Raw genomic sequence first — 19710 nt, 5'->3', positions numbered from 1 at the left:
GGCAGGACAGGAATAAAGATGCAGATATAGAGAATGGACTTGAGGACACAAGGAGGGGGAAGGGTAAGCTAGGATGAAGTGAGAGAGTGACATTGACATGTATACACTACCAAATGTAAAATAGATAGCTGGTGGGAAGCAGCCGCATAGCACAGGGAGATCAGCTCCATGCTTTGTGACCACCTAGAGGGGTGGGATAGGGAGGGTGGGAGGGAGACACAAGAGGGAGGGGATATGGGGATATATGAATACATATAACTGATTCACTTTGTTATACAGCAGAAACTAACACAACATTGTAAAGCAATTACTCTGCAATAAAGATGTTAAAAAAATTATGTTTTCTCAGTGAAGACATTCCTAAGAAAGTCTAGTCCTCAAATGTGAAAGAAAACTTGTCAGTTTATTAATTATGTGATCATGAGAGTTTCTCCTAAAAATGTTATACTTTTTTTATTCTGCATTTGTGTTGTGGTGGAAATGTTTGAGACTATCCTTAGTTTTACTTTTTGTTACACAGATTTTTTTTTATCTTGCTTGATTTGAGCTTTTCTTTAATCTTATACCTCCCACCAGAGAGTCTTATGTTTTATCAGTCCCTTTCACGAAGTTTGCCCTTCAATCCATTTGCATAGATGTTTCTTCAGCAGAGAAATGTTTTCTTTTCATATATTTTTATTATGTTTTTCCATAACAACTGTTTTGATTTCTCTAGAAATGTTAGTTGTCCATAATTTTTCTCATAGTCTCCTTCTGTTTTCTTCCATTTTTTCTATTACTATTTCCATCTCTGAATTTTTTTTTCCTCAATGGTTTGAGAAGCTTTACAAGTTGGTGTCTATACAAGAATGTGATTTTTTGCAAACTCTTTCCTTCCCTTCAGTGCTTCCTGTGTGGATCTCCAGTGGGCATTTCATTTTTAGCTCTCCTGCACTTCTCTGTTTCTTATTTGTCTTACTTTACTCTCAAGCTTATTAACTTTTCATTTCAATCTGTTTTTATTTATTTGTACATATGATTATAAAAAGTACATTGTTCTCACAAGACTCATTTGAAAATGTCAGCCCCCAATATATCTGTCCTTGTTTTCAGATGACCAAAGGCAACTGCATTCAACTCCTTGTTTCTTGATGTGTTTTACTCTGTAGTTCTAAATAACTTGCTTACACTTACTTTCTACTTATTTTTCTGCTATGTCAGTTTGTGGTAACTTCTCACTATGGAATATGAGGCATTATCTCCTTTATACCTTTCCTCCTCTGGCATTACATTTCCTGTCCCATCATCCTCCCGATATAGATAAACCATAACTTACATTTTCATGTAGCTAATAATCATCATTTACAAAATTGTTTGGTTGCTTAGTGTTTTGTTTTGATTTTGTTTTGCTTTTTATATACTTAAAACCAATTCACTTCCAAATTTTTCAGCAAAAGACATCTGTTTAGCTATATTTATGTTCTTAGAGATATCTCTCCAGGTTCTCCAATTTAGATTGGTACGTCTCTAAATAAAGGCAAAGCTTGCATCCCACATCCCACATCCCAGCATCTTTCATTACCATAATTCAGAGGATTTCTTCACATTTCTTTTGTGCTGCATCTTCTGTTTCCTATAATCCAGTTTCCTCTTCCTTCATTTATTCTTTTATTTAGGTACAACATATTAACTGAAAACTTCCTGAGACTGAAAATGGAAGATACATTTTTTGGAGAACTTGCATTCATAGAAGTGTCTTCAGGGGGACTTCCCTGGTGGTCCAGTGGTAAAGAATCTGCCTTACAATGCAGAGGACACGGGTTCGATCCCTGGTCAGGGAACTAAAATCCCACATGCCATGGGGCAACTAAGCCCACATGCCACAACTACTGAGCTTTCGCGCCTCAATTAGAGAGCCTGCGTGCTGCAAACTACAGAGCCCATGTGCCCTGGAGCCTGCGAGCTGCAAGGAAGGCCCGCATGCCGAAACGAAAGATCCCTCATGCATGCCTCAGTGAAGATCCCATGTGCCACAACTAAGACCTGATGCAGCCAAAAAAAAATTTTTTTTAAATTAAAGTGTCTTCATTTTGATATTATGCTTTAACAAAAGATTGCCAAAGTCTAGGTTGGAAATGATTTTACTTTAGATTTTGAAGACACTATTTCATTTTTCCCTGGCTCTTGGATTATTCTGATCCTCGATTCTTTGTAACATTTTTTGTTTTTTTGATCTCCAGAATCTTTTTTTTTTGCAGTACGCGGGCCTCTCACTGTTGTGGCCTCTCCCGTTGCGGAGCACAGGCTTTGGACGCGCAGGCCCAGTGGCCATGGCTCACGGGCCCAGCTGCTCCACTGCATGTGGGATCCTCCCAGACCGGGGCATGAACCCATGTCCCCTGCATTGGCAGGCGGACTCTCAACCACTGGGCCACCAGGGAAGCCCTGATCTCCAGAATCTTTTAAGATCCCCTATTTGTCTTCATTATTCTGAAATCTCAACAGGATATACCCTAATATGTGTATAATTTTTATTGATTGTACTAGACACTCAGTAGGACCTTTTACTCCAGAATGTCTTATCCTTTTCTTCCAGAAGTTTTTTTCTTTAATAATCCAAATGCCCCATTTTCTTTTTCTGGGATTATTATTTAAATCCCACACTGATCCTTTAATTCTTGCTGATTTCTTTCTCTGTGTCCCTTTAATCTATTTCTGGGAGATTACTTCAACTTTACCTTTTAATTCTTCTACTGATTTCTGTTTCTGAAATTATAATTCAGAATTGTAAATAATTCAGTTATCTAGAATTATAATTATAAATAGAATTAATGTAATTTAAGTATATTATTAATTATAATGATTTAGAATTAATTTGTAAGAGTTATTTCATGATCTATGAACGTTCCTTTTTTTTTTTTTTTTTTTTTTACAGAATCTTCTTGTTTAGTGCATGCGTTTTTTAAAAATCTCTGAAGGTATTCATTATTTTTTAATGCTTTCCTCTCCAGGCATAGCCTTTATTTACTTAAATTGCTATGTTCCCCCTATTTGTTTGATTTAATGCCTATTGTTCATGGTAGAAATTTTCTTCATGCCCAGTGACCCTTGGATTCCACTCACATCTAAGAGTGCAGGGAAAAGCTAATCAACAGCTCTCTGTACATGTGTGTGTTTGTTGACAGTAGATGTCACTGGGAAATCACTTCACATCAGAATGTTTAGATCTTCTCTTTTAGGCTGATGTATATAAAAGTCTCCTGAAGATGAATCTTCAAATCCTCTCCTTGGAGGATATAAGCAAGGCTGGTAGTACTCTTTGAGCCAGGTAGGGGAAGAGGACTGGAAAACACAATTCAACATTTGTAATTTTTTTTTTTTTTTTGCGGTACGCGGGCCTCTCACTGTTGTGGCCTCTCCCATTGCGGAGCACAGGCTCCAGACGCGCAGGCTCAGCTGCCACGGCTCACGGGCCCAGCCGCTCCGCAGCATGCGGGATCTTCCTGGACTGGGGCACGAACCCACGTCCCCTGCATCGGCAGGCAGACTCTCAACCACTGTGCAACCAGGGAAGCCCCACACCATTTGTATTTTTACTTACCAAAACTTATGTCAATGTGGTACCCTGATCCCAAATGTGCCAGGTGCCCTGCATCCAAAAGACTCTATGTTTTTACCTTCTCCAGAAAGTAAATCTCTAGTCTTCTGCCAGGTTGGGGAAAAGAAAATGGTCCAACTTCAATAATGTCAAGTAGTTGATCCCATAATTTTAGTCTTGAATTCCAGTCCCTTCTAAATTGCCAAGCTCTTAGTGTGCCCCAACATTGCTTCATTCAGTTTTATATTCCTAGTACCTACCCTGTTGATTATACTGTTATTGCAATTCATGTTTTTGAATAAATGAATAAATAAGTTTTTTATAAATTGAGGAAATCCTTAGCCAGATATGGCTGATTGAAAATGTTTCTCTTCTGATGTCATAGAGCTCCTTTTCTTATATTGTTGCTTTAGTTCTGATATATTTTTTGTCACTGCTGTGTCAGAATAAACGTGTTAATATCATGTAGGCTTTCCCTACAAGTTTGAGACAGTTCACAGTTTTTATGTCGGCTATTGTTCAAAGTTCCACATTCTAATCACAGTATTTACACTGTATTTCAATAGCTTTGGTTACCATTTGTCCTATTAAACAATGCATAGAAACAGATAATTCTGGTGACTATTTGTGTGTCTTTGTGAGGCATATTCTCCCAAAATGCCGGCTGTGGTCTCCTCTTGTACCATTCAATTTCTCATTCATCTCTGTTCTTTTCTGTCTGGTCACTTTGCTCCAGCTGAATCGAAGGGAACTTCTTAATCTCTCTCAATCTTTCTATTCTGTACCACAGTCTATGGGAAGAGCCTTTAGTCTCTAGGTTTGGGGCTGGAAAGTGACCTCAGGTTCTTTCCCTCTTTCAGAAGTCATTTATTTTTATGACACGTCTCAGTTGTGATAGCTCTATTTCTCCCTGGCTGCAGGAGCTTTTTTTGTTCGTGTTTAGCAGTTTCCCGTCTATCTTTATGTGGGTAGATATAGAGTCATGCAATCCCTAGGAATTCAGTACAGAATTGAGATTTTTTTTTTTACTGGGTGTCTTTTTTTTTAATTCAAATAAGGTATCTTATTTTTGCATATATTCATTTAGGATTAAGTTATAAATGCCTTTCAGGCAGGAAGAGTGCCATTTAGGGTTACTGTGAATAAAGCATGCTAAATTGATACAATAACCTTTTTGGTGCTCTTATATGGAATGAAATAGCTAGAAGAATCTAAGCTGGAGACAAGGTTTCACTGTAATAACTAAAAAGGGAAAGGAATCCCTAGGATGAAGCATACTGAAACCATGAAATAAATGTTTATCTTATCCTAAGGTTTTTACATTGGGTCTGGTGTGAAAAAAATCCTTTAAGCAAATTATTACCAAATTCTTTTGATTCTTCTTTCTAAACCTGTTTTAAACTCACCCATTCTTTTCCATTCCCAGTAAACTGACTGTCCTGGTCTCACTCACTTTTCTGCTCTTCTCTAGGGCCTCTCCTGTTTGGGGCCACACTCCTTTCATCGGACTATTATTTCAAATGCATTATGCATACTCCACTGTCTCCTATCTTCTCTGCTCCCTGTTCTGGATTTTCAGTCAGTTTAAAATTTTTTTCTACCATCTATCATGTCATGCACTGCCCTGGGAGCCAGCAGGTACAGGCAATAAAATGCTGTGATTGGGCGTGTGGCTTTAGGCCCCCTCCATCACTGAGTAACTATGTGATATGGGGCAAGTTACCTACTGCTCCGTGACTCCTTAGACAAAATGGGGTAGGGTCGGGGTACCTAACCCACAGGGTTGTTATAAGCATTTAATGTTCATTACTTAGAACAATTCTGGCACATAATATGCCCTCAGAAAATGTTAGCTATTATCATCATCATCATCATCACTCTTTATGTTCTGTTTGCTTAGCAATATAAAGTGGCTTTCCACTGGAAACAAGTCATTCCAAACTCCTTTGTCTGTCTTCTCACATTTTGAAGGTATTTACTTCCTATAAACTTCCACAGATTGAGTTAAATATACACTGAGTGATATGGCTAAGATTTAAATAGACAAGTGTTTTGTATTGAACATCTATTAAAGTGTTCAAAATATCACACAACGCTTTGTAAAGAATTATTTTGGTTTCTACATGCACTTATAAATCAACTTAGTGTAGGAAAAATAAGATATGTGAATAATTTAAAGGGATATCCTAAGAGTTAACAAAATTGCCCATAGAGAGTATTACCCCTGAGCTGATTTTCATGTTATTTACTTCTACTTATTAGCAATGAAGGAGCTTCTTAACTGAATTTAGTCATCATAAAATACTGGCACAATATATATAATATAGCTATCATATATGACATTTATGTCATATTTTAAGATTTAAAATTAAAATATAAAAACTTTTAAATAATATTCAGAAAAGATCTGACATACCAAATCATCCTGAGAGGTTAGAATAGTTATTTTTATAGTAAACATTCAGATGAATTAATCTTAAATGAAAAGCTTTTTAAAAAAATTAATTAATTCATTTACTTATTTTTGGCTGTGTTGGGTCTTCATTGCTGTGCGCGGGCTTTAGTTGCAGCGAGCAAGGGCTACTCTTCGTTGCAGTGAGCGGGCTTCAGTAGTTGTGGCACAAGGGCTCAGTAGTTGTGGCTCACAGGCCCTAGAGAGCAGGCTCAGTAGTTGTGGCGCACGGGCTTAGTTGCTCCGAGGCATGTGGGATCTTCCCGGACCAGGGGTCGAACCCATGTCCCCTGCATTGACAGGCAGATTCTTAACCACTGCGCCACCAGGAAAGTCCCTTAAATAAAAAGCTTTTATCTAAAAAATTATTTTGGTCATTTAGAATATAATCACGAACATAGTAACACAAGTTGTAGCTCAATGCCTTTTGAATTCAAATGACCACTCTTCATAGTATTCAAATTATAACTTTTATGATAAATTTAACATTAAGGAAAAAGAGTGTTCTGTTTCAATACTATGGCTACAAATACCCCGAACTCCCTGGATATTTGCATATGCCGTGTGTTGGGGTGCAACCTAACATAGGGTTAGTGCATCCCATTCACCAAAAATATTGTAGGTCTGACGTCCTACACTAGTCCCCAAAACCAAGTGTCCCACAGCACACATCCCAACATCCACACTGGCAGATGCCACCCTCTCCAACCTTAGAGTCAAGGGCAGAAGGCAGTAGCCTAGATGCTTTTCTCTGCATAGAGCTGTGATGTGAGAAGGGGCATCTCATGTGGCGATTACCAGGAACTGACATTAAGAGCTGAGAGTGGGAAAATTAAAGCAAGAAACCACAGGTCTGTATGAAATCCAAAGACTGTGGTTTTCTTTGTTGCTGCTGACATAGTTTTTTTTAACAGAGCAGCTATATTTATTATAGTTAGAGAGTGGGTACCTTCTTTCTAGTGCTGCCTAAATCAGTCCTAAATCAAGGTATATGCAGAGTTTCTGAGCACCTTTTACATTTTCCATTCACGAAACATTTTCACAGATGTTAACTTGTTAGATCTTTCCAACATCCCTATAAGGTGTGTGTCAGAGTACCTAGCCTCCCCACAATTAGCTTCTTGGAAGGTATGGGTGAAATAATCTAGAGACCACACAGATTTAGGAAAGAATAAGTTTACTACCATCCTACTCAAAACCCTAAATAGAGAGTAGTTCTATATTTGGAGTAGTAATAGATGTGCTTACCACACATTCAACTTATTAATCACCTTATGTTTTTTTCAAACATTGAATTCCTACTGAATCCTATGTCTTAATAAAGGTAATGGGAGGTAAAAATATCTGTCCTTGAGATTACCATGCTCTCGGTCTGGTGCAGAGATGGATATGTGAACAGATAGTCACAATATAATGCCCAAGAGTTATAATAAAATACATAATGCAATCCAGGGGAGGGACATACCCACCCGACTGGTGTAGGGTCAGTCAGAGACGACTTCACAGAAAAATGAATTTTTTTGTCATGAAGGCAACCAGGCACTCTCAGTTTTCAAATTGTATCCTCATGAAATCTGACTGTCTTTGGGCACCACTGACCACTTCCTCTTTCCTGAAATGATCTGTTTGGCTTCTTAGACCAGGTTCTTCCCTGGTTTCCATCTGACCATCATTTTTCATCCTTCTTTACTAGTCGTCCTGCGTCTGCTCCTTAAATTCTGCTCTTTCCATGCCTCCATTGTGTCATCTTCCTTCACACTTCCCACTGTTTCTGTGGGTGAGAATTTGCTAATACATATTCATGATCTCAACTGCCTTGCCTATGACTGTGCCTTTGAAATCTTTGCCCCAGGGAAACTTAACTCATGAACACAGACCATGTGTTCTTCTGATTCATGAGCTTCCTGGCTTGGAAGCTTTGCTGGGGCTTTGGATGAAGGACACCATCACCTGTTCACTTGTTCTTCCATTCCTTCTTCATTCATTCAACAAATATTTATTGATGGCCATTGCAGGGTAGTCATCCCATTAGGCTCTGGGAGGCCACACACCAGGCTCTTACTCTCCTGAGGAAAATAAATTTAAATTGGTGCTTGGCAAAGTGTGGTTCACTAATTACATGACAGAATCACTAGAAGAAGAAAGGCTTCACGATCTAGCATCACCTCTGTTCCCTAGCTTGCTTCTTACCAATTCCCTCAGTGCTTTTATTTATACTTTTGCTATTGTTTATACCTTTAGTTTCTCCAGTTTGTTATGACTTCTTCTTACCCATGAATCTTGATGTCTTTTTTTTTTCTTCTTTTTTGGCTTGAGATCCCCTTCCCTGGTTTACCTCCTATACATCCTTCAGGCTGCTGTTCACACATCCCTGAAGCCTATGCTTGGTGGCCCTGCTGGATCCTCTTTTAGCAGTACCATTTCCTCACCCCTTTTCTTTTTGGGGAGTTCCATACCGAACTGTGACTGGCCCTCTGCTTATCTCTTTCCCCACTTTCACTGTCTCTGGAGGCCAGCAACCATGTCTTGGTCACTGTTGAATCCCCACATCGAACCTCATCTAGAACATGTAATATGTCTTTTTATACAGCAAATGAAGGACTGATATTAATACTTCCTGACTGTATCAACATAGTTTGCATATTTAAAAAATAACAGCTTTATTGAGATCATTCAAGTGCCATAAAATTTGCCCATTTTAAAATACATAATTCAGTGGCTTTTAGTATATTCACAGAGTTGTGTATCCATTACCACTAATTTTAGACCATTTCATCACCTCCCAAGAAATCCTGTACCCTTGAGTAGTAACTCTATTCTCTTCCCTCCTTAACCCCTAGCAGTCACCAATCTACTATCTGTCTATGGATTTGCCTATTCTGGACATTTCATATAAATTAAAATCACACACTTTATGGTCTTTGTGACTGATTTCTTTCACTTGGCGTATTTTCAAGGTTCATCTATTTTATAGCATATAGTAGTACTTTATTTCTTTTTAATATTTGGTTGAATAAAGCACATTTTGTTCATGCACATTTGGGTTGTTTCTGCTTTTTTGCTCTAATGAGTAATGATGCTGTGAACATTCATGTACAAATTTTTGTGAGAACATATGTCTCCAGTTTTCTTAGATTAAAATTACTTAGGAGTGGAATTGCTAGGTCATATGGCAATTCTGTGTTTAACTCTTTGAGGAAGTGCCAAACCGTTGTCCAAAATAACTGCACCATTTTACATTGCCACCAACAATGTAAAGGGTTTTACTTTCTCCACATCTTCAATAACACTTGATACTGTCTGTATTTTTTATTATGACCATTCTAGTGGGTACTATGGTTTTGATTTGCATTTCTCTTATGACTAATGATGTTAGACATCTTTTCATGTGAATATTGGCTACTCATATGTCTTTTTTTGAGAAATGTCTCCATTTCTTTTGCTTATTTTTAATTGGATTGTATGCCTTTTTAACAGTTTAATTCTAAGAGTTAAAAAAAATAAAATCTGGATATAAGTTGCTTATCAGAAATATGATATGAAAATATTTTTGCCCACTCTGTGGGTTGTCTTTTCACTCTCCTAATGGCATCTGTTGAATCACAAAAGTAATACTGATGAAGTCTAATTTATTTGTTTTTATTTTGCTGCTTATTCTTTTGGTGTCATGTCTTGTCCCAGCACCATTGTTGAAAAGACTATTTTTTCCCCATTGAATTTTCTTGTCATCATTGTCAAAAATCAATTGACCATACATATAAGAGGTTATTTCTGGGCTCTCAATTTTATTTCAGTAATTAGTCTATCTTTATGCCAGTATCATGCTGCTTGATCACTACAGCTTTGTAGTAAGTTTTAAAATCAGGAAGTGTGAATCTTCCAACTTCACTCTTCACTTTCAAGATCATTTTGTCTATTCTGGGTCCCTTATATTCCCATATGAATTTTAGGATCAACTTGTCAATTTCTTCAAAGAAGCCAGATAAGATTTTAATAGGGATTATGTCGAATCTGTTGATCAGTTTTGTATTTCCATCTTGGCAATGTTAAATCTTCTGATCCATGAACTTGGGATTTCTTTTCATTTATTCATTTCTTTAACTTTCTTGAAATAATATTTTGTAGTTTTTAGTTAAAAAAACTCTTGGCACTTGTTAAGTTTATTCCTAAGTATTTTATTTTTGATGCTATTGTAAATGAAATTTTAAATTGTATTTTTAAATAAGAGTAGTCTTTGCATTTTTAAAGGTTATGTAGATCTGTAATATCATATAAAACTAAGACTTCAATCTGAGAATCATCTCACACATACTATCTTTTCAAAGGACACTAAACCTACTTACCACTTTGAACAGAAGTAGAAAGCTTTGCATGACCCAAAGGAAAGGATGAATATTACTGAAGCAATATATATCTATATACAAACATATTTATATATATGAATGTGTATACTGAGGATATAATATAATATGTTGGAAACTGTATTTTGAGTTGCATTATCAAATTAATTGTGCAACATGTAGTCATTCATATGTGAATCATATGATTCACAAAATATACCAAATTTTGACATTTTAAATACTCATGCTAATTAAGTACACTTGTTAAAACTATTGACTATATGGAAATTAATGAGTAAACCTTTGAAAAAATGCCCAGTTTCACTGGAAATGTTTGCATGTACAATCTGCTGTTACATAAGTTAGATGAAGAGTTGGGTTTTTGAATACTGCAGTGGCAAACTAGTCACCAAAATGATTATAATACTATGCTTATTTATAGAGCAAGATGAAAAGAGCTGGTTAAGGATGGTATGACTAGATATCAATTATCTTTAAGTGTTATATTTAAAATTTTCCCACATGTATAGTAATCATAATATTGAAGATACCACTTAACATGTGGGAAAAACACTGTAATAGAGGTATTAAATTGAGTGAGAATTTTGTAGTGAATACTGGAAATGATTAATTATAGTGGGGCATTTAATTGGGAAATATTCTTGTAGTCATTTTTTTCAGGAGTTATTAAAACTACACAGAAGAAAATTATTCTATAAAAAATAATGCCTTTAATTTATGAAGCATTACTCTAGATTGATTGGTCTGGGAAGATTAAAGATGAAAAAATGTAAGCACATTCACTCAGAAAGTTTTGGTTTTGTGGTTGCTGGTATATTTGTCTGCAGTAATAATAGAATTTGACAGCAGAAGCCAGTTGATGGCTCACATTCTATGAAATGTACTGGATTGGAGCCTACAGAATGAATCACTATTGGTGAACACTGTCAAGACAGGAATGGGCTATGGTTTTGTCCCTAGAAGGTCTATCTATATAATTATCATCCATTTGTTAGAACACATGTTTTAGACAGAAAACATCCTAATATCAGAATAATGCCAAAGGAGAGGAAGAAACATATTTTAGATGTATGGATATGGCTTCTCTTTTTACGCATTATGAAAGATGGTATTATTTGTTAATATAGCAAAGCAAGAGAGCTGAATGATCTTTGTTGATGCTTTGTAGAATAGTTGTGAAAAATAGGAAGTTTAATTTACTCTCAAATAGCAGTATTTTTAATTTAGCAACATATACAAAATAAATTATGTGTCTCAAATACTAATGTATTTACAAGATCCTGACTCAAGTGTTCGCTACTTGTTCTTCCTTGGGGTGGATATTGATTGGTTACCAGACCTCAACTATGACATCAAAACACTGTACAGTTATACATAAATAGATTCCTTGATGAAAATGTAGTCGTGTATGTTTAACATGTTTACTGAAACATACATAAATTTTCTCCATTATATCAAGAAATGTAACACACATTGCTTGACTATACTGTTTTTTACTAAAGAAAATTTACAACTGTTAAAAAATTGTGGTATTTTTCATTATCTTATAACTTTAATTTTTATTTATGAAAAACATTTTTCCACTAGTTCAGTATTCAGGAAACTGATCAAGAAAATATAGTACTTAGTTTATAATGATGAATATTTATCCTTCGTAATGAGGCCTATCAGATTTGGATATATTTCTTTGTTAATAAGTCTTATTTCCTTATAGAAAATAAAGTGTATTGAGAATTAAAGAATTAGACATGTGGGTAGACAAGCTGACCTTTAAGGTCTCTACCAAACTTGAAGTTTAATGTTTCTGAGATTTTATTTTTTTACTGCCTTTTTTTTTTTAACGGTAACATTATAAATCTATAGAAGCCCCAAACAAAATGCAATTTTGGCTTTACAATAATTAGCTTTGAAACATAACCTTCACAGAAAGTATTTTATTATCTTATAAGAGTCCATTAGGGTATAAAATCAATATTTTAGCCACTCAAGTGGAATATTTCATTTTTCTCAATATTTTTGAGAGAAGCCACTTTCAATTTAACTTTTTTTTCTTTCCTAATGGAATCTTATACATAAATAAAATAACTTTTCTAAATCATTAAAACCTAATAGAAAATTAACAGGGTTATGATAGATTGCTTTTCCTTTGTATTGAAGAGACAAGGTAGAGCTAATAGTTTTGAGTGCCCTTAGGACACATGAAGTACCATCTACTTTCTCAAGGGAGGATATTTGAAATTAAACATGCATGAATTATCTACTCCACCGGGGGGAGATCTGATAGCCCTCAGCAAGTGTTGAACTTCGGGGCTACAATTCTCTGCCCTCCACTATTCACCCCACATTCAAGAAAGGAAAGCATCCTTTAGCAATAGATCTATTTATGAGTACAATCTCAGTCACATAGTTCCCAAAAGGGAGGCAACCTTAAGAGTGATGATAGAATATTGCTGACACTAGACACTTTGGGGCATTTTTTTGGTATAAGATAGTTGTCACTACCTTCTCAGTAGATTCTCAGTCGACTACTATACTGGTGGTGGTCACAGAATGGGTAAGTCAGCTTAATTTGAGCTGCACTAGTTTTCTATTGCTGTGTAACAAATAAGTCCATATTTAGCAGCTTATGACAGTAAAACACTTATCATCTCACACATTTCCTGTAGATTGGACATTTAGAAGCAGCTCAGCTGGGTTGTTCTGGCTCAGGGTCTCTCATGAGGTTGCGGTCAAGGTGTCAGCTGGGGCTGCAGTCATCTAAATGCTTGACTGGAGCCAGATGATTCACTGTCTAGGTGGCTCCCTCACATGCATGGCAAGTGGGTGCTGATTGTGGGCAAGAAGCCTCAGTTCCTTTCCATAGGGCTGCTTGAGAGCTCTCATGACAGTCTGGTTCTCTCCCAGGAGTGAGCAGTCCAAGAGAGAACAAGGCATAGGCTAAAATGTCATTTATGACCTAGCCTCAGAAACCACATGCAGTCATTTCTGGAATATATTATTGTTTACATAATTCACCCCTATTTAAAGTGGGAGAGGACTCCATGAGCGCATGGCTCCAGGAGGTAAAGTTATTGGGGGCCATCTTGGAGCCAGACTATCACAGCAAATGGTAATTTTTCTTTTGGGTTTTTATAGAGCTGGTCTTGGGAAAATAAGTGTTTTGTTTTATTTATTTATTTTTTAAACATTCCGTTAGCTCTCCTCTCTGTGTCTCTTTGAGCTATACTTTATTTCTAGAAGCCAGTACTTCCAAGTCGACTCCTTCTTCCTCAGGGGTGACCTTCCTGTGCTTCCTGTGCTCACAAATTCAATAAATATTTGAGGACAAATTGTGTGTCAGTCACTGTTTGTTCACATCAGTGAACAAAATCCTTCCATTCATAGAGCTTATCTTTTATATAGTAGTAGCTTTTCATAATGAGTTGTCTCCTAGGATCCATAATTTCTGGTTTTTCCTATTAGCATTCTGTGGGATCTGATGCTATTTCCAGGTGATGGTGTCAGAACTGACTTGACTTGTAGGACACCCAGCTGGTGTCCAAGGATTGCTTGGTGGTGTGGGAAACCCCACTTCCCTTGCCCCCTCACATTGGAATCAGGTCCAAAACCTTTAGTAAACAAATTTAAGGAAAGAGGTCAATGATTGGCAAAATTCCCTTAAAATAACAAGTTTGTTTTAATAGAGGTATTCTGTGATCTAATTCAAAAGAGTATGATGGAACTTTAAGGCCCTGAAGCAGAGAGAGATCATAGCAGGGGAACTCGCTCATTTGTGCCAATTTCACTGCTTTAAGCCTACTTTTGTTCAATGGAAAACAGAACCATCAAGCTATCTCACTCAGCATGGTCTTTTCCACAATGTGAAAATGCAAGAGTGGGGGAATAAGTGGATTTTAAGCTTAAACAGGCAAAAACATTAATATAGTTATCACCATGAACACATGAGGAGTGTCAGAGATGAAAGTAGCTAGTTTTGCTATTTCCTTTCAAAACTGACACAGTGAGATTTGAATTTCCCCAGATATGGTGGAAAGACTTGGATCACCATTTCTATGTGTGTTTATAGCCTAGCCAGTGTTTCAGGGATTCTGGCATTTATATCTGAGCTTAGCTCTAACACGTTTTTCCATGGGACTTTTTTTTTTTCTGTTTTAAAACTGTTTGGGCCAATAAATCTTTCTCCAAATGTCAGATTGGTCAACACCACGGAGGCAAATGGAACGTAATGACACTCATCAAGTGGATGATGTGAATGATTTATGGGACCCAATCATTTAGCACTTTCATAAAGTCAATATCAGGGAAAGAAACCCTGGGCTCTTATTATGGTAAACTGTACTGTCAGCATTCGGTGACTTATTACAAACCTGTGGCTAGGATTAGGATATTATAAATGGGGGACAAATGGAAGGCTCATTAATATTTTATACCCACAGGTGGAAGACATGCAGTGGGCCAATAGAGAACACACTCACCCGGCATCTGTCTGCAGCCTGCCCTGTAAGCCCGGGGAGAGGAAGAAAACGGTGAAAGGAGTTCCTTGCTGCTGGCACTGCGAGCGCTGTGAAGGTTACAACTACCAGGTGGATGAGCTCTCCTGTGAACTCTGCCCTTTGGATCAGAGACCAAACATCAACCGCACAGGCTGTCAGCTCATCCCCATCATCAAACTCGAATGGCATTCCCCCTGGGCTGTGGTGCCTGTGTTCATTGCCATATTGGGAATCACCGCCACCACCTTTGTGATCGTGACCTTTGTCCGCTATAACGACACACCTATTGTGAGGGCTTCGGGACGCGAACTTAGCTACGTGCTCCTAACGGGGATTTTTCTCTGTTATTCAATCACCTTTTTAATGATTGCCGCACCAGGTACAATCATCTGCTCCTTCAGACGGATCTTCCTCGGACTCGGCATGTGTTTCAGCTATGCAGCCCTCCTTACCAAAACAAACCGAATCCACCGAATATTTGAGCAGGGGAAGAAATCTGTCACGGCACCCAAGTTTATCAGTCCAGCATCCCAGCTGGTGATCACCTTCAGCCTGATCTCCATCCAGCTCCTGGGCGTGTGTGTCTGGTTTGTTGTGGACCCACCGCACATCATCATTGACTATGGCGAACAGCGGACTCTAGACCCGGAGAATGCCAGGGGAGTGCTCAAGTGTGACATCTCTGATCTCTCGCTCATTTGTTCGCTAGGGTACAGTATCCTCTTGATGGTAACTTGTACTGTTTATGCCATTAAAACAAGAGGAGTTCCAGAGACTTTCAATGAAGCCAAACCTATTGGATTTACCATGTATACCACCTGCATCATCTGGTTAGCTTTCATCCCCATCTTTTTTGGTACAGCCCAGTCAGCAGAAAAGGTAAGTGGCAAGAAATGCATTTGCCAACCCTTTTCCTGGATTTTACTTCTTCCTTTAGGATGCTTTCCCTTCTTTCTTTTTGGTTCACTTATATTCTCTCAAGAAGCTTCAGTGTTTTATATATATATATTCAAGGTCACTTTGCTCTGAATATGTGTTGACTAAGGCTGATTTTCCATGAAAAACACTTTAATGTGTCCTTCTTGGCAAGGTTGAAGATTGATAGAGCTCACATCGCTTTCTGGGTCCCTTTTCCCAGTTCTGTTATCGACTAACATAACTGTTCTTTTCCAAACGTTAAAAGAGGAAGGGAGAAAGGGCAGACATGATTCACAGGGCTGAGCTATTCCAGGGGTTTCTCAGTGCGTGACAAATGCCTCCTTTCCCGGTTCTAATGTTACTCTCAGAAAAAGCTATTCCTTAATAATTATGATGGTTTTAGTCACAGAAGCAAACTGCAACAGCAAAGACTAACTGGCTTAATTCAATCTGAACCGTTGTACTATTTCTCTTTAGCCCCCATTCTTATTATTTTTCCATATGTGGAGGATGGTGGTGAGGGATGAAAGAAGAAGCAATGGGCGATTATATAATGCAGTTTATATTTTTTTAGAAGTTGAAGATCAACTGAATTTCCTGAAATAATTTTCTTTTGTTACTAATCTTCCATTAACTTCGCCACACAAAACACTGTGTGTAAAGAACATCTGTGTGTGAAAGGAAATACATGCTGAACTGGATGTATGTATTTCTATGTATAGAAAAGCAGAGAACTAATGTTAACCGTGACTTCCAAGGTTTGGGTGGTGTGATGGAGATAACCAGTTTGAAAAACAAAGGCAAATGCTACCATTCTAAAGGGATAGCTCTTCAGCCCTAATGTGCATATGAGAAAGTTCTTCTCTCAGAGTGAGGATGTAAAGATTATTCCATCTTCCATCATCAGAAGTCATGAGGAAGGCAAAACATCCGGGGATGGGGGTGGAAATTATATTCCCTAGGTTCTAACGTTCCAAGTAAGGTCCCACATGACTCTTAAAATTCCAACTAATTCAGAGGAAAAAATACTCAACAAGGGCATGGAGAGCTCATTAGTATGAGCATTCATCCCTTACTCGCTCAATGTGGTCTTCAACTTTGAAAGCCAAAAAAGTACTTCAGCAAACCTGCTGCTGAATAGAGCAAACTTGCCATGGGTTCCAGACCTGTGACCTTTCTTGACTTGAATGGCCTGATGAAAGTCCACGAATATTTCACGTAGGACCATGTTCATGGCGGGAAAATAAAGTAAGACAGTTTGGGACACGAAACTTAACAACTAGAAAACATTATATCTTGACATACACAGATGGGAATTTATTAGGATCAAACTTGTAAATTTAACTTAGGAAGGGATGTGTCACTCAGAGTTTATTAGGTCTGTTTTGACATGGTTAGTTGGACTAGTCAGGGAAAAATATTGTTTTTCAGTGTCTAGAAATGTCCACATTATGTGAATTATTGATGACATCAACCTAACTGGTACCTGTATTTGTGTTTGAACCTAGAACTGTCTTTTTTAACATATTGTTTTATCTAGAGAGGGCCATAGGAAGTTTATTTTGTTTTCTTGTGGACAACAAATGTTTAACCAAAGAAAATCTCCTGAGTTCTGATATCTAACTCCCTTTTCTTTTGTTTTCTCTTCCTTTACACTTTATAAAAGACAGTCTACTCTTACTTTTCATATTGTGATGTCAAGGATCTGGGGGAACAAATATAAATGCTAATAAGATGTTATTTCTATTCAGGAACTCTTTCAGTGACTCAATTTTTAGAAGAAATTTTTAGAATAAATAAAATCGTGGTCCTACATCAAGCTAATGGACGCCTTCATAGTAATGCAAACATGCATCATAGTAAGTTTTTTTTAAGGTAACTGAAAAAAAAAAAGACCATTGTCTCTCAGATCAAGAACTCTGCAGAGTTGCAGCTGTCCCCTGGGGAGTAGAGATGGAGGCAGTAAGAGTTTCAGGATGAAATGGACACATGAATAAGCCAGGGCTGGAGGCTGCCCAGGGCTGGGCCTGTGGGAGCTGTACATCCATCTGAAAACCTGGAGTGTATGTACATACTTATCGGTGTGGATCTATCAATGCCTCCAGAGAGATGACTGAATGCTGGCCAGAATTCTTTTTTCTTTTTTAGCTTTGTGCAATCAAAGTAAGTCAGAGAAACACACTGTAAGACAGATTTATAAAATACGTTAATTGGAATTTATTTGTATTCATGATATGATTGAATGTGGAAATGAGTGAAGAAATCAAGAAGGAACACTAATTCTAGGAATTTTCAGAACATTGGAAAGTGCTCAAATTATGTAGTTAGGCTTGGAGTTGCTGAATTTAGACCAGTTCTACATCAAGAGCTATTATCTGATAAGTAGCTAAGATTTGCTACTGAAGTATTTTGTGTAATACACTTATGTGCCATCCTAACACTTCACGTTAAAATTTGCTTCCTGCTTTTCTCCGTCAAAGTATCTTTAATTACTCAAAACAATACACAGAATGTTTGAGAGTGTTTATTTTTTCACGTTGCTAAAATTATTGACACAGATATTAAAAGTGAATAAAACTTTTATATCTCTAAAGGCAGGCTTTCTCTAAGTTTTATTGACTTTGGAGGACCAAAGAGCTGGTCAGTTCTCCATTCTCCTTTATAATGCTCAGCCAGGTAACCCCACGTTATCAGCTTGAAGTGTTTGCAACAGTCAGGGGGCACACACAGCCATTAATTCAGCAGATCTTTATTGAGCACTGTGTCTAGCATTGTGCTAATTATTGAACCATGTCAGTCAGTATCCCCGAGCCTTCCTTGTACAAAGGCTCAGCCTGTATCCCAGCTGATGCTGCCTGATGCTTGTCATCACCAGCAAGTGCCAGGTTCCAGGGCAGGAGAAGATCAGGCTCAAGGTCAGGGGGAGATGGTGAGGAGTCAGATGTGAGATGAAAAAGCAAAGAAAAGAAATATGCATCCTGTAACTATGCATCAGTGACATAGAATTTATAACGTGGAAGAGCAAAATTTCTTTCTTTTTTTTTTTTTTTGAAGATGTTGGGGGTAGGGATTTATTAATTAATTTATTTATTTTTGCTGTGTTGGGTCTTCATTTCTGTGCGAGGTCTTTCTCTAGTTGTGACAAGTGGGGGCCACTCTTCATCGCGGTGCGCGGGCCTCTCACTATCGCGGCCTCTCTTGTTGAGGAGCACAGGCTCCAGACGCGCAGGCTCAGTAGTTGTGGCTCACGGGCCTAGTTGCTCCGTGGCATGTGGGATCCTCCCAGACCAGGGCTCGAACCCATGTCCCCTGCATTAGCAGGCAGATTCTCAACCACTGCGCCACCAGGGAAGCCTGCCAAATTTCTTCCAGTATGCATTTAATTATGTTTCATGGAGTCATGTCTATGGGAAAAAAACCCATCTAGCCACACAGGTCTCTTTGAAATTACAAGAGAAGTAGGAATAAAAAGTAAAATTAGTTGAATAATTTAGACAGATGTTTTAGAAAACCTCTGAGTAAAATCAAGTTATAAAGGGACATTTGTAGCATTCATGAGGACAGACAGCTCTCCAAAGTATGTCTTCATCCAATGATAAAACACCATTTAATTTTCCCACATTCTTTTTTTTTCAGATTTCAAAATCAAGATGAATCATGTTTTTTCCTATAGATTTTAATGACATCATTTATTAGCTTTATATCTACTGCGGCATTTTACTAAATCCTAGTTTAAATGCACTTTCTTTTTTCCTATCAAAAGGTGGTGTGAAGGAAGGGGAGACACACTGTGGCACAGACAGGGACCAACTCAAACTTTCATAATTGGGTTGAAAAGACACAAAATTAAAATATAATTAATGTAATAGTCAGGAAGAGAATCCTCAGGGATGGCTAGGGGCTGTTAGG

General features: G+C 37.6%; 1 protein-coding gene across 3 annotated transcripts in view; it reads left to right on the top strand.

The window, feature by feature from the left end:
- Positions 1-19710, top strand: part of GRM8 (glutamate metabotropic receptor 8) — a gene marked incomplete at both ends in the record, with an annotated part of 765994 nt that overhangs the window by 645408 nt on the left and 100876 nt on the right. For 2 of the 3 annotated variants that reach the window (XM_082632937.1, XM_082632936.1), the window contains one exon: positions 14827-15762. In XM_082632937.1, coding sequence (XP_082489063.1) covers positions 14827-15762 — 936 coding nt within the window. The remainder of the gene's footprint in view (positions 1-14826; positions 15763-19710) is intronic. The other variant, XM_082632938.1, reaches the window with a different exon arrangement.

This window comes from Mesoplodon mirus, assembly GCF_964341445.2.
Source record: "Mesoplodon mirus genome assembly, chromosome: 9".
Taxonomy (NCBI): Eukaryota; Metazoa; Chordata; class Mammalia; order Artiodactyla; family Ziphiidae; genus Mesoplodon; species Mesoplodon mirus.
The sequence above is the reverse complement of the archived record's forward strand: the minus strand, read 5'-3'. Positions and strand labels throughout refer to the sequence as shown.